General features: G+C 39.4%; 1 protein-coding gene across 4 annotated transcripts in view; it reads left to right on the forward strand.

Annotated features, from left to right (window-relative positions):
• CDC16 (cell division cycle 16) overlaps nucleotides 1-13,152 on the forward strand; it is a 42,978-nt gene that overhangs the window by 16,235 nt on the left and 13,591 nt on the right. The window contains exons 14-20 of one of the 4 annotated variants that reach the window (XM_045821690.1): nucleotides 983-1,046; nucleotides 3,539-3,600; nucleotides 4,595-4,730; nucleotides 6,287-6,377; nucleotides 10,042-10,293; nucleotides 10,408-10,477; nucleotides 10,562-12,329. In XM_045821690.1, coding sequence (XP_045677646.1) covers nucleotides 983-1,046; nucleotides 3,539-3,600; nucleotides 4,595-4,730; nucleotides 6,287-6,377; nucleotides 10,042-10,293; nucleotides 10,408-10,445 — 643 coding nt within the window. In that variant the 3' untranslated portion in view covers nucleotides 10,446-10,477; nucleotides 10,562-12,329. Of the gene's footprint in view, nucleotides 1-982; nucleotides 1,047-3,538; nucleotides 3,601-4,594; nucleotides 4,731-6,286; nucleotides 6,378-10,041; nucleotides 10,535-10,561; nucleotides 12,330-13,152 lie in introns of those variants that run through there. The other 3 variants (XM_045821691.1, XM_045821689.1, XM_045821692.1) reach the window with 3 other exon arrangements.

Raw genomic sequence — 13,152 nt, forward strand, 5'->3', positions numbered from 1 at the left:
ACTAATTAGAATGGCTTACTCTGAATTTCTTAGTCAATTGAGGTATTACTGTAATCTTGGATATTTGTAGAATAAGTAATTCATTGTCATAGTCAAAGAGAAAAGTATCGATAGCCCTTTGTGCTAAATTGTACAGGAAGTTAATGCAGTGAGTTAGTACTACTGTAGTGGTGTGTTAGTACTACTGTAGTGGTGTGTGTAGTCGGAAAACTGGATTAACTAGTATTCATGAAAGAAAGTTTGGAGCTTTTAAAATAACATGTAGTAATAATCTGATACACAGTCAAGTTATTTTTAACCCCAAAGTCAATCAGGGTGCTTTCCCATGTGCAGGTGTCCCAGCTCAGGTCAAACAGATGACGTTCTGCCCTTTTATTTGCACGCTCCTACTGTAAATGTGTTCTTATTGACGATTTCACTGTTGACAAAGGGTCCCCAGGTGCAGAGCCGAAATGCTGTCTAGTGTTCCTAAGCACAAGAAGGCTGTGTTGTGCCTTGGGGAAAATACGTTTGTTAGATAAACTTTGTTAAGGCATGAGTTTTAATCCCTTGAGTTCAGTGTTAATGAATCAACAATATATGTCAACTTAGGCGTCATTAGACACAAGTTTAGATAAAACAGATTGTAGGATGAACAGTTGGTGGAGAAAATGTGAGCCGGGGTTTATGGGAACCTAAGCCCTGTGTTTCCCCTGGGAGCCGAGGTTCAGTGCGCACCGAAGTGGTGTACACCGTGAGGTTACAACACAGTTTCTGAGAACGGTCAGAGTTGACTGTGTCTCCCAGCATCTTCAACTCCTGTGACCGTAATGCCCAGCACTAATCATTTATCATCCGACTTAAAGTTGAATTGTAATGCACTATTTTCAGAGGTTTACCTCACTTCATTTTCATGTCACTGGAAGCAGATACTCGGATTTTTCTTAAAATGTTTATAGTTGCTAACTTGATTAACCTGCCATCTTTTTTCCTTCTGTTTTAGATGGAAAACAGCAGAAAAATGGTTTCTTGATGCTTTGGAAAAAATTAAAGCAATTGGGAATGAGGTATTTTATGTAATATCTATAAATACACACATACACACACATACTCCTAAGTATGTTTACTGTTGAGTGAGGGAAATAATACAGACTGTCTTGCCTCGAAAATAGTAACCTGATGTTTATCGTAACAATTGTCAGCCACTTAACTGTTTCACTACATGGTACAAAATGAGTTTGTGTCTAATTGAGAGGAAAGCAGATGTTGGCTCTTTGCTTCTTAAGAAGCTATAGTCTTGATATTGGGAGTCACCAGAATGTATTTGATGACTGTTTGACACGGGGATGAGTGATGGTTAGTGGGACCTGGTGGGCACTGTAGCATGGAACATAGTCTGTCCTTCTTCAGCACCCACAAAGCCTCATCTTGGATTAATGGGCAGGTGTAGTAGCTGATACCTTTTTTGCTGAAACAGGGCTAGGAGTCATTCAAATTCCAGCCTATTACTGCTTTTTTTTTTTACCTTGTACTTAGTAAATATTTAAACTGTACAGTGTTTGAAAAATTTGCTAGGTTTTATCATATGAAAGATGTACCCCACGAATTTGTACTCATGAATTAAACTTGCAGCTAGCATGGATGTATATACACTATGTTATTTTAAATAGTAAGTAATAGATATTGTAAACTTCTATAGGTAAGGGATTTGTATGTTTCTATAGCAACACTTCTGGTTCCTAGCTCTTTTTTATTTATACCTATTTGGGTTTATTCTGTTGTGATTGTTACTTACCACTTACATTCTGTTTCTGTTCGAGCATCCTTGCTCACAGACTACCTTTTCTTTGGCTGTAGTTCCTCCTTACTGAGACAGATACAACTCCCTTGGACTTCCTGTCCCCATAGACACAGCTTTGTTTATTTTGGTCTTTATATTTGTCATGTGAAGTTAAAAGCACTGTATTTTTGTGTGTTTGCACATGTATGTATATAAACAGGTTCTGTCACAGCTCAGTCTTGGATGGTCTGGATAATACACGTCTTTGTTAATATAGGGTTGCCACTTAGCACCTTGCCAGTTTACCGTAGGACCTTGCTACTCAGACTGGACCAGTCGCATCAGCAATACCTGGGAGCTCTTTAGAAGTGCAGAATCTCAGACTTACTGAATCAGTATCTGCAGTTTTAGCAAGATCCCCAGGCGATTCTCATGCATAGAAAAGTTTGAGATGCACTGTCATAAAATGACACTTACAATTGAAACTATTCTTTGATGATCAGAAGGTGCTTCAGGAGGCTTAGAGAAATTTAAAGTATTTTAAATTTAAAAGTATTTTTAAGTATAAAAGCACAATACTATTAAACTGTCAGAATGTCCTTTAAAAAGTTATGTGAAAAGGGGAAAACACTGTTTGACTTCAGTTATCATCTACAGAAACTGTCAAAATAGCCACAGGAAAGCAGTCATGCCTAAAATCACAAAGGGTTTGTTTCATTCACATGGGCTGTGCCTCCCGGACCCAGGCTCAGGAGAGTTAGTGTGGTTCAGGTCTGTTTATTCAGTTAGTTAGGAACTACCGAATGCATGTCGACTGTGCCCTGAGCTCTGAGCTAGGCATTGGGAGGCAGCAAGGGATTGGTTTGATATTTCCTGCCCTCACATCTATTGAGGAATGCCGATAAGTAAATTGGCAATAATACAGTTTACAAAAGGGGCTGTGATTGAGGAAGAAAGGAACCCACATAGAGGGGCCGTTAACCCAGACTCGGGAATGGTTTGGGAAGGCCTGGATGCAGCATCATGTGCCTCAGTCCTAAGGGATGGTTGATGCTAGCCATGCAGAAGTGAGGGAAAAAGGATATCTTAGCTCTTGGGGATGGTGTGTACAAAGTTGGAGCTAATTCAGTACAGCTTGGGTTTCGAGTTCACAGAGAATGTCAAGAAATGGGACAGGAGCTTTTAAGGGCCTTGAAGGTGATGTTAAAGCCTGCACCTTACCCTGAGGGAGTGGGCAACAAAAGGCTTCAGAAGGTCAGCATGGTCAGGCTTGTCTGATCGGGGCCGTGAAGAGACTGTCAATGGGCGGTTGTAATTTTACCTGGGAAGCTGATAAGTAGGCCTCGGTGATCCTGGAGGCATCAGGGGTGATGTGGGTGCCATGTACTGATGACAGGGCACTCAAGTGGCGGTGAGGTGAGGGGGCTGGGATGGCAGGAGAGGGAAGATAGGAGTTTAGCCTCAGACATGTTCAATTTGAAGTGCTTGTGAGATTTCTAAACAGAAGTGTTTAGTAGGTAGAATGACAGCTCTGGGCCAGAGATACAGAATTTGAACTTCAACATAGGTGAGCTCTTTGATAAAATTGTGCTGATAAAATAACGCCCTCAGGAAGTCTCATTAGCAGTAAACAAAGATGGGAAAACCAAGTACTCCTGCTTAGTGCCTCACGAGCACTGGGAGAGGCCCACCTGCACAGGTGTGTGCAGTAATGCAGTGCACACAGGCCGGGCTGGAGCGACTCCTGAGACCCGCGGGTGTGCTGTCGCTGTGTTTCAGGTAACTGTGGACAAGTGGGAGCCTTTGTTGAACAACTTGGGGCATGTTTGCAGAAAACTGAAGTAAGTGAAATAGAGCATTTTCAGAAATACTCTTTGTAGCTAAAAGTTTACTTAATTTTTTGTAGTTTTTCCCATATTTTTACTTTATGAGATCCTCCATCTCTCTTGTACTTGGCTGCTCAGATAGAACAATCATCAAAGTAGTTTGTATCATCTCTGTTGGTATGATTTTTAGTAATATATTGAGAATTATAATAACATTTCTTTTAGATTAAAAAATTTTAGTGTTCCAAATTAATTTAGAAGAATTAGGACAGTAGGATCTAATTAAAACCATATCGATATTCTAACTCACTGTTGTCCTCTTGATAACACTTTTGTGGTGTGAGAAACAGATGGCAGTTGAAGAATAGATTCTTTAATTAAGTGAGTTCAGTAAACTCTAGGTTACTCAAAATTTAACAGGTTTTTCTATTTCAAGATTCCTTGGAGTCTTTACTAGGCATATGGACTACAGCATATTCCAAACTTTATTGAGCACAAAACCTTTTCTCAAAAGATTTTACAAGGAAAGTGTTCCGGAGAACTTTGGAAAATGCTGTTCCAAGTGACTCCTTTGGCCCTTAAAGCAAAACTCTTTAGTCAGTTTTCACCGCCCCTGCCGTGGGAGGTGTGACTTCACAGGAGAGGAGAGGCCTTGCCGTGGGATAGGTGGGGCCCGGGCCCGGGAGTCAGGTAGCAGGTTCTGGTTCCAGTCTCCCTTGAAGCATCCAGAGGAGTGCAGCCGATACCCCTGCAGGAGTACCCTCAGCTGGCTGAGCAGGCAAGGCAGGGAGGGGCCCGTCAAGGAGGTGTGAGATACATTAAGATACGCAAAAGTGCATATTAAGTACCGTTACCAGTCTAGATGTTACTCTGATACAGGAAAGTGCTTATGTTTTCAATGCTTGTCTTAGACTGAGGAATTTAGTGCTTTTACTGTACCCACTAATTGTTCTCTCTCTCTTCCCATTTTCTCCCCCTCCCCTGACTCCCTCTCTGTCTTCTCTCGCAGAAAGTATGCAGAGGCACTGGATTACCACCGCCAGGCCTTGGTGTTAATTCCACAAAACGCTTCCACCTATTCTGCCATAGGGTATATCCACAGTCTGATGGGCAACTTTGAAAATGCTGTGGACTATTTCCATACAGTATGTCTTTTGTTTGTGCCTAATTTTAAATCTGGTTGTCATTTACCACTTTAAGCTCTTTTCTAGGCAGTGTTTTGTTGCTTTACAATTTTAAAATTCATTAGGCAACCTTGCATTCTATTGTCTTCTTGGCAGAGGAAAGCACGTGCATGCTATGCAGTAGCCATCAAATTAGACAAGGGCAAGCCCGCCCCTGTGTGTAGTAAGACGTGGTAGTGCCCGGTGGTGTTTGTCAGCCCGCCTGAGTTGGGCGTTAGTCCAGGCAGGGAGTGCAGAAATTCATGTTGCACAGTGAGGACCTCTTAGGAATTCTAGTCTTTTTATTTATGGCTTATAAGGAACTCCCTTAGATCCCTGTCATAGATGAACGAAACAGTCCTCATTTATTACAAGGAAAGAATCTCTCCTTAATCCCTATGCTGTATTTCATCAAATGTAAGACACCATTAATGAACCTGATGACCACAGAAAACAAACAAGAAAAACCACTGCCACTTATATTTTAACATAATTCGTTTTTATCACTCAGGGGGTTTTTTTGTCCTTAGAAAACATGCTCCATTGGAAATAATAGAATATCGACTTTTATCAGCAATCACTCTAGTGTTTACATAAAAATATATAAGTGAAATAAATCAGATACTCAATTCTTCACATTCAGAGTTCGGTTCTCCTAGATCATTTTCTTACTGGGGGGGTCAATACCTTGGTTTTCCCAAAGTAGTGTCCTGCTGCCAGCACACCCTGCCATTGACTCAGGTCCCTTCCAGCCAAGGACGTTGGCTCTGCCAATGTTATGCTCCCAGAAAGTGTCGACAGAAAGTTTCTAGACAACCACCACAGATCGTGTACTTCTGTGGCTCCCTCACGTGATTTGTGGCCTCACCTGTGCTGCTCCCACGGGCCCCTCGGCAGGGCTGCGGCCAGCGGGCGGCAGGAGCAGGAACACCAGTTGTAGCACATCCCACGTTCAGAGGAGTTAGAATGTGGAAAAATGTGGATCTTGGAATTGACGAAGTAACCGTACTTGAAGAAAGATAAAGGAGAAAATTAATATATCAAAGATAAATTCATAAGTGGTAGATTTATAACTAATTTTAAAGGGTTTGGTTAGTAATTTTCAGTTGAGAGGATGTCCTGAATACTGAGCACATCAGAAGTGTGTGGACTAAGCAAGTTTTCTAGTTTCTGTGATTTTCAAATATGTATATTCAAATGTTCATAATTTGTTTTTCTTCTGTGATTTAATTAACACAGAGGCTTAGAGGGCTCTGGGTGAAGATGGGGGTCTTTAAAATATTTTTGGAGGAAGGGGATTTTAAACATATAAAATGCCGTAGAATAGTGTAAATAACTCTCCGTGTGCCCATCACCCGACTTCACAGTCAATAACTCGTGGCTCTTTGTGCTTCAGCTGTTTCCCCAGTAACAACCCCCCTCTACTGGCACCTCCGATTCCCTGGAGTGTGTTGAATTGAGCCGAGCAGAAATAATTTGAAACAAAAAAGAAGGAAATACATTTTCTTACAATAACCATGCTGAATCTTTTCTGGCAGGCCCTTGGTCTGAGGCGAGATGATACATTTTCTGTTACAATGCTTGGTCATTGCATTGAAATGTACATTGGTGATTCTGAAGCTTATATTGGTAAGATTATAATTATATTCCATTTTTTAGATTGTCGTATATCTTTGTTTACGTTTCTCAAATTTTTGTGTAAGGTTCTAAGCATTCTAACTACATTACTGTCAAGAAACTACATTTATTTATTGCTGAACAATGCTGTGAGAATTAATGACTCATTAAGTCTTCATTCAGTTTAAAGTTGAGTACTTCCTATATGCAAAATACTATTATAGAATATGTGCAGAACATGGCGACATATAAGAAATCTAACTGCATTCTGGAAAAATCTTGGAGATATTTTTCTGATAAATAAAGGGCTCTGGCCTTAGTATTTTATAATGCAGGGTGTACCATGTTAATTTACACTTCAGTGGAGTAGTAAGTTGGCTTACATTCACACTACAGTGCCCTAGCTCTTTAAGTTATTTTCTAATGACAAGCAGCTCCTGTGTGGGTAGAACTGGTATACTTGGACACTCATTTAGTTATAAACACTGTAAGGTAAAGAGGTGCAATGAGGTTATATCTTGAGATGTAGACTTTGGAGTAGACAAAGATTTCCTTAACAAGACATAAATTCACAGAGGGGGAAAATGTTATATTAAGCTTCAATAAAATTAGGAACTGTTAACCAAAAACACTAATATTAAGAGAGTGAAAAGGCATGTAATAATACACTGGGAGAAGTTACTCATAATACATAGACTTGTCTAGAGTACAAAAAAAAATCCTGCAAATCAGTAAGAAAAAGTTCAACCAAAAATGAGTCAAGCTCTGGGCTGGTAGCTCAGTTGGTTAGAGCATCTTCCCTGTACTCCAAGGTCGCAGGTTTGAACCCTGGTCGGCGCAGACGAGAATCCACTGATGAATGCACAAATAAGTGGAGCAACAAATAGATGTCTCTCTCTCTCTCTAATTTAAAAAAAAAAAAAAGATGTTAAAAACAGATAAAACACTTGAACAGGAGTTTCACTAAAGAGGATATTCATATAGTTTACAAAACGAATGAAGGCGCTAATATCATTACTAGGGAGATGAAATTAAAACCATAATGAGATACCACTGTACACTTGCTAGAATTGCTAAAATTTAGAAATACTGGTAGTACCTAGTATTGGTGATGATATGGAACAACTGAACTTTTTTTTTAAGGTTTTATTTTATTTATTTTTTGAGAGAGGGAAAGGGAAGGAGAGAGGGAGAGAAACATCAGTGTGTGGTTGCCTCTCACATGCCCCCAACTGGTGACCTGGCCCACAACCCAGGCACATGCCCTGACTGGGAATCAAACCAGTGACCTTTTGGTTTGTAGGCTGGCACTCAATCCACTGAGCCACACCAGCCAGGGCATGGAACTCTTGCATATAGTTAATTATCAGTAGGGTTATAAATAGATAAAACCTGTTTAGAAAACTCTTTAACATACTTACTAGTTATACAGGCTTATTATATCAGTTATCAGTTGCTGCTTAACAAACCGCTCCAAAAAATATGTATTATTTCTCAAAGTTCTTTGGGTTGATTGTTGGCTCTTGATACTCTCATTCAGTTATGCATCTGTGGTCAGCAGGCATTTGGCAGGGCTTGTAATCTGCGATGGTCTCATACATAGATGGGGACCTCAGTTGACACAGCTGGGCCTTTCCATGGGTCTTTTATCCCAAGGTTGTAAAGGTCAAGACTTCTTGAAAGCTAGAAGTTACATTAAATCCCTTCCATCACATTCTATTCATCAAAACAAGCCATGTGATTAAGTGCAGAATCAACCAGGGAGAGGGTTATTCAAGAGCAGCAGAAGTGCCAGGCCATGTGAATCATTGGGGGTGGGGGTCAGCTCTTAGGGTAGTGATCTATCGTACTTACCTGACGGTGTAGCAGTTTTGCTCCTAAGTGTATGCCCTGCAGAAACAAGGGCCTCAGTAAGCCCAAGTTCACATACAAGATTGTTCAATAGCAGCTTTATTCTTAATAGCACCTAACTGGAAGTAACTGAATGTCCACCAATAGGAGAATGGAGAAATGCATTTTGGTATACTCATACAATAAAACACTACACAATTAAAATGAAAAGGACTGACTGACTACTGAATCATGTTGTAACATAGATGAATCTCACAAATTTTGACCCCCCAAAAGATGATGTACTTACTTTCATTTATATGAAGATTAGTAATATGCAAAACTAATTAATGGTGATAGAAAAATCAGAGCAGTGATTACTTCTGGCTTGGAAAAGGGAAGTATGTACTAGAAGCAGCATGGCATGGTTTTCTAGGAGCTGGAAGTGTTCTGTTTTAGTCTGGTGTGGTTATGTGGGTTTAAACATATGTGAGAATTCAACCAGCTGTGCACACTTTAAGGTTTGTAGGTTATGACTCAGCTTTCTAAAGTTAAAAAATGAAAAATGAAGCTTAAGCTGTGGCATCCTGATGACCTAGGTTGAAATCTCAGCTCTGCCACTCAGTAGCCCTGAGACTTGGGGGCACATCCGAGCCTCAGTTTTCCTCATTTGGTTGGGTTGTGAGGCTGAAATGCAAAATTTTTATGCAGCTGAGTGACATCTGGAGATACAATACTGAATAAGACAGACATTTTGCCTGTTCTCACAAAGGTAATGCTTTTACAGAGAAGATTTCCAAGTGTAAAATCTCGATGATTTTATGTCCTGTACTACTTTTTATTGAAGTATAACTGACACATGTAAATTACAACTGTAAGTTAACATTTGTCACCATACGTAGTGGCAGGTTTTTTTTAAGTGTTGAAACTTTTAAGATCTACTCTCTTAGCAGCTTTCAAATGTGTGAGACAGTATTAACTGTAGTCACTGTGTGTGCTGTTTTCATTTTTAGAATGCTTGTATGTCTAAATCTGTCAGAATACCTAGTAGTTTGAGCTGTGTAAAAGTGTCATTTTGTTTATGTCAGAAATGTTTGAACCTAATATATCTGTGGAAAATCTTTTTTCCATTTTAAAGATTTTGGTAGGTGGAAAGCATGTTTACCTTCACAGCGGTTTTCATATGCATAAGACCTGTGACTATACCAGTGCCCAAGTGCCGACAGTTCTTGTCTGCAGCACAGCTGAGGGGAAGTTCCCCGCGTGCTCCCGTCAGCACTGCAGGGGCTTCGGGAGTGGGGTGGTGTTGGGCTGCGCTGGAATTGGAAACCGCATGTACTGCGTTTTGCCATGTATAATGTGCACCCTCGTTTTTGGCCCAAACTTTCAGGAAAAAAATCTTCCGTTTTAATTTTTTCATTCAATTATTTACTTATTTATATTTAGATACTTGTTTTTTTAATTATAAAGGAATTTTAGCATTTATTTTTGAACATATTATGGTACAAAAAATTCTACGTAACAAATAATTACAAAACACAAGAACAGATACAAGGTATTTCAGGTACTACCCATGTACAATGTGCACCCTTGTTTTTCCCTCAGAAATCTGGGCAAAAAATGCACATTATATGTGGCAAAATACAGTACTTCTAGAAGTCTTCCCAGTGGTCTCCCTTGATAATATAAATAAAAGGAAGAGGAGGAAAATGATGGGAACATTTTTTTCCTTCTGAGCTATACTTTTGCTTTTAAAAGTCCCATTTGACTTAAATGATACAGTGTTATGTAATAATGGAAATGACAGTTAACTAATGGAATTTCTTACTATGGTGTTTCTATTTAGGAGCAGACATTAAAGACAAATTGAAGTGTTACGACTTTGATGTACATACAATGAAGACTCTAAAAAACATTATTTCACCTCCGTGGGATTTCAGGGAATTTGAAGTAGAAAAACAGACTGCAGAAGAAACAGGGCTTACACCACTGGAAACCTCAAGGAAAACTCCAGACTCCAGACCTTCTTTGGAAGAAACCTTTGAAATCGAAATGAACGAAAGTGACATGATGTTAGAGACATCTATGTCAGACCACAGTACGTGATTCCCAAATGAGCCCCGATTTTGTTTTGTCCTCGAGTAGAGTAGGTCAGTGTTCCTCACATTCTTGTCATGTCTTAAGATTTTCCCGTTTTTTCACATGAATCCAGACTATACCTCTGCATTTAGGAACGGAGAGCTGCCTTAAGAGACTGAACAAACAGCACACCTTTGCAACAGGTATTTTCTGATCCTTCAAAATAGTTACGCGTAGTGGAATAAAGAAGGTAAAGCATCTGTTCTGTGTTTTCTCTTTTTCTGTAGATGTATCTTGGACTGCTTTTTCATTACGGAAAACCTGCAGAGCTTCTGTATACCCCTCACTTGTTCCCTCTGTCGTTAACATCTTGCGTCACCATGAGACCTTTGTCATAACTAAGATACCCACGTTTTTATGTTACTAGCAACTAAACTCCAGACTTCATTCGGATTTCACTGGTTTTTGCATTGTTGTCCTGCTTCTGCCCCAGTTGCCCATCCAGGGCCCACGCTGCACTTAGCTGTCCTGTCTCGTCACACTTCTCGTGGCTGAGACAGTCTCTCAGACTTCTGTTGTCTCTCCTGACGTGGACGGTTTTGAAGAAGACTGGCCTGTTTAGTAGAATATCCCTCAGTTTGAGTTTGTATCTCATATGTCTCATGATTTGACTGGAGTCATGATTACTGGGTTTAGGGGAGAAAATATCACAGGTATGAAGGACCTTTCTCATCACATCATGTCACAGTAGTTACACAGTAACAACTTACTACAGATGGTGTTAACCATGACCGTTTGGTCATGATGGGGCCTGCCGAGTTTCTCCACTGTAAAGGGACTGTGCTTTCCCTGACCATACTGGAATTTTCAGAAGCAGTCACTAAGTCCATGCGACCCTAAGTGGGACCAGAGCGATTAAGGTCCACAGCCTGGAAGAGGGTATATCGGCACATATTATTTGAAATTCTTCTGTGATTAAAATTTGTCTCTTCTCTCTCATTTTTCAGTCATTTAGTATTATGGACTTATGTGTATGTTTTATATTTTAGGTTATAAATCCTATGCAATATTATTCATTGCATGGCTTTAATTATTTTAGCTTTGGCCATTGGGAGCTCTTTCAGCTAGGCTCTTGTGAGATGCCCAGTCCATTTTTTTGTTTTGTTTTCTTTTCTATGGTAAGTATACACGCCTGCCCATACCAGTTCAATATGGGATGTGGGAGAAGTGGGAAGGCAGACGGTATATAGGAACTTTGTGCTTTCTGTTCATTTTTCTGTAAACCTACACTGCTCTAAGAAATACAGTGTGAGTACATGTGGATATAGACAAGTAGACCTTTTAAACATTTTCAGTTATGCAGTTCAGTGGCATTTATTTCCAGTGCTTTTTCATCACCCCAAACAGAAACATTGTACTCACTAAGCAGTAGCTCTGTACTCATCCCTCCTCCCAGCCCCTTGTGAATTCTAATCTACTTTCTGTTCCTCTGAATTTACCCATTCTAGGTAATTTCGTATAGGCGGGATCATGCAATATTTGTCCTTTTGTGTCTAGTTTATTTTACTTAGCATAATATTTTAAAGGTTTATCCAAGTCTTAGCTTCTAGTAGAACTTTCTTTTTATGGCCCTGGTTGGTGTGGCTCAGTTGGTTGGAGTGTCATCCCATAGACTGAAAGGTCACAGATTCAGTTCCCACTCAGGGAACATACTCAGGTTGTGGGTTTGATCTGCAGTCGGGGGGTGTATGAGAAGGCAGTCGATTGATGTTTCTCTCACTCTCATCCCTTCACCCTTCCTCTTTCTCAAAAACAATGAAAAAATGTCCTCAGGTTAGGATAATACAAAAAAATTTTTTAAATTCCTTTTTATGACTGAATAATATTCCATTCCTACTAGGTAGGTGTGGTATCACTAATTGGGTTAATTTATCTTTTCAAATAATTAGTGATGTTGAGCATCTAATCCCTGTGCTTATTGGTCATTTGTATATCTTCTTTGGAGAAATGTCTGTTTGGGTCCTTTGTTCATTGTAAAATTGGATTGTTTATTTTTTGTTGAATTGTAGGTGTTCATCATAGACTTCAGATATTAAACCCTTATCAAATATGTGATTTACATATATTTCTCTCTTCATGTCGTCTTTTCACGCTCGTGATTGTGCTCTTTGGTACACGAAGGTTTTTAATTCAATGAAGTCTAATTATATTTTTTTCTTGTTGACTGTGCTTTGGTGTCATGTTTAAGAAACTGTTGCCAAATCCAAGGTTATACACATTTTCACTTAAGTTTTCCTTTAGGATTTTAATAGTTTTAGCTCTTAAATTTAAGGACTTTGATCCATTTTAAGTTAATTTTTGCAAATGTTATAAGTTAAGGATCAAACTTCATTCTTTTGCACAAGGAGGTTGCTTTCCCAGCTCCATTTCCTTGTCGATCTCCCTACTTACTCCACCTGTGATTGAGAGAGGGTGTTAAAGTTTTCAGCTACTGTTGTAAAACTATCTATTTCTCCATTCAGTTCCATCCATTTTTTGCTTCATAAATTTTGGGGTTCTCTCCATGGAAACATAGATGTTTATGCTTGTGATAGCTGCTTGACCAGTTGACCCTTTTATCTGTATATGATGTCCTTTTTGGCCCATTTAGTAGTTTTGACTTTTTAAATTTGATGATTAGTAAAGCTAGCCACACTCTTTGTTACCATTTACATGGAATGTTTATTCTATCACTTTGCATTCAACCTCTTTGTGTCTAAAGCAAGTCTTTCCACATAGCATACAAGTGGATCATATTTTTATTAACTGGAAAATGTAATGCATTTACATTTAAAGTAATTACTGCTAAGGAAAGACCTACTTCTGCAGTTTAGCTATT

The sequence above is a fragment of the Phyllostomus hastatus genome, unplaced genomic scaffold, assembly GCF_019186645.2.
Source record: "Phyllostomus hastatus isolate PE091 unplaced genomic scaffold, TTU_PhHast_1.1 phas_scaffold_46, whole genome shotgun sequence".
Taxonomy (NCBI): domain Eukaryota; kingdom Metazoa; phylum Chordata; class Mammalia; order Chiroptera; family Phyllostomidae; genus Phyllostomus; species Phyllostomus hastatus.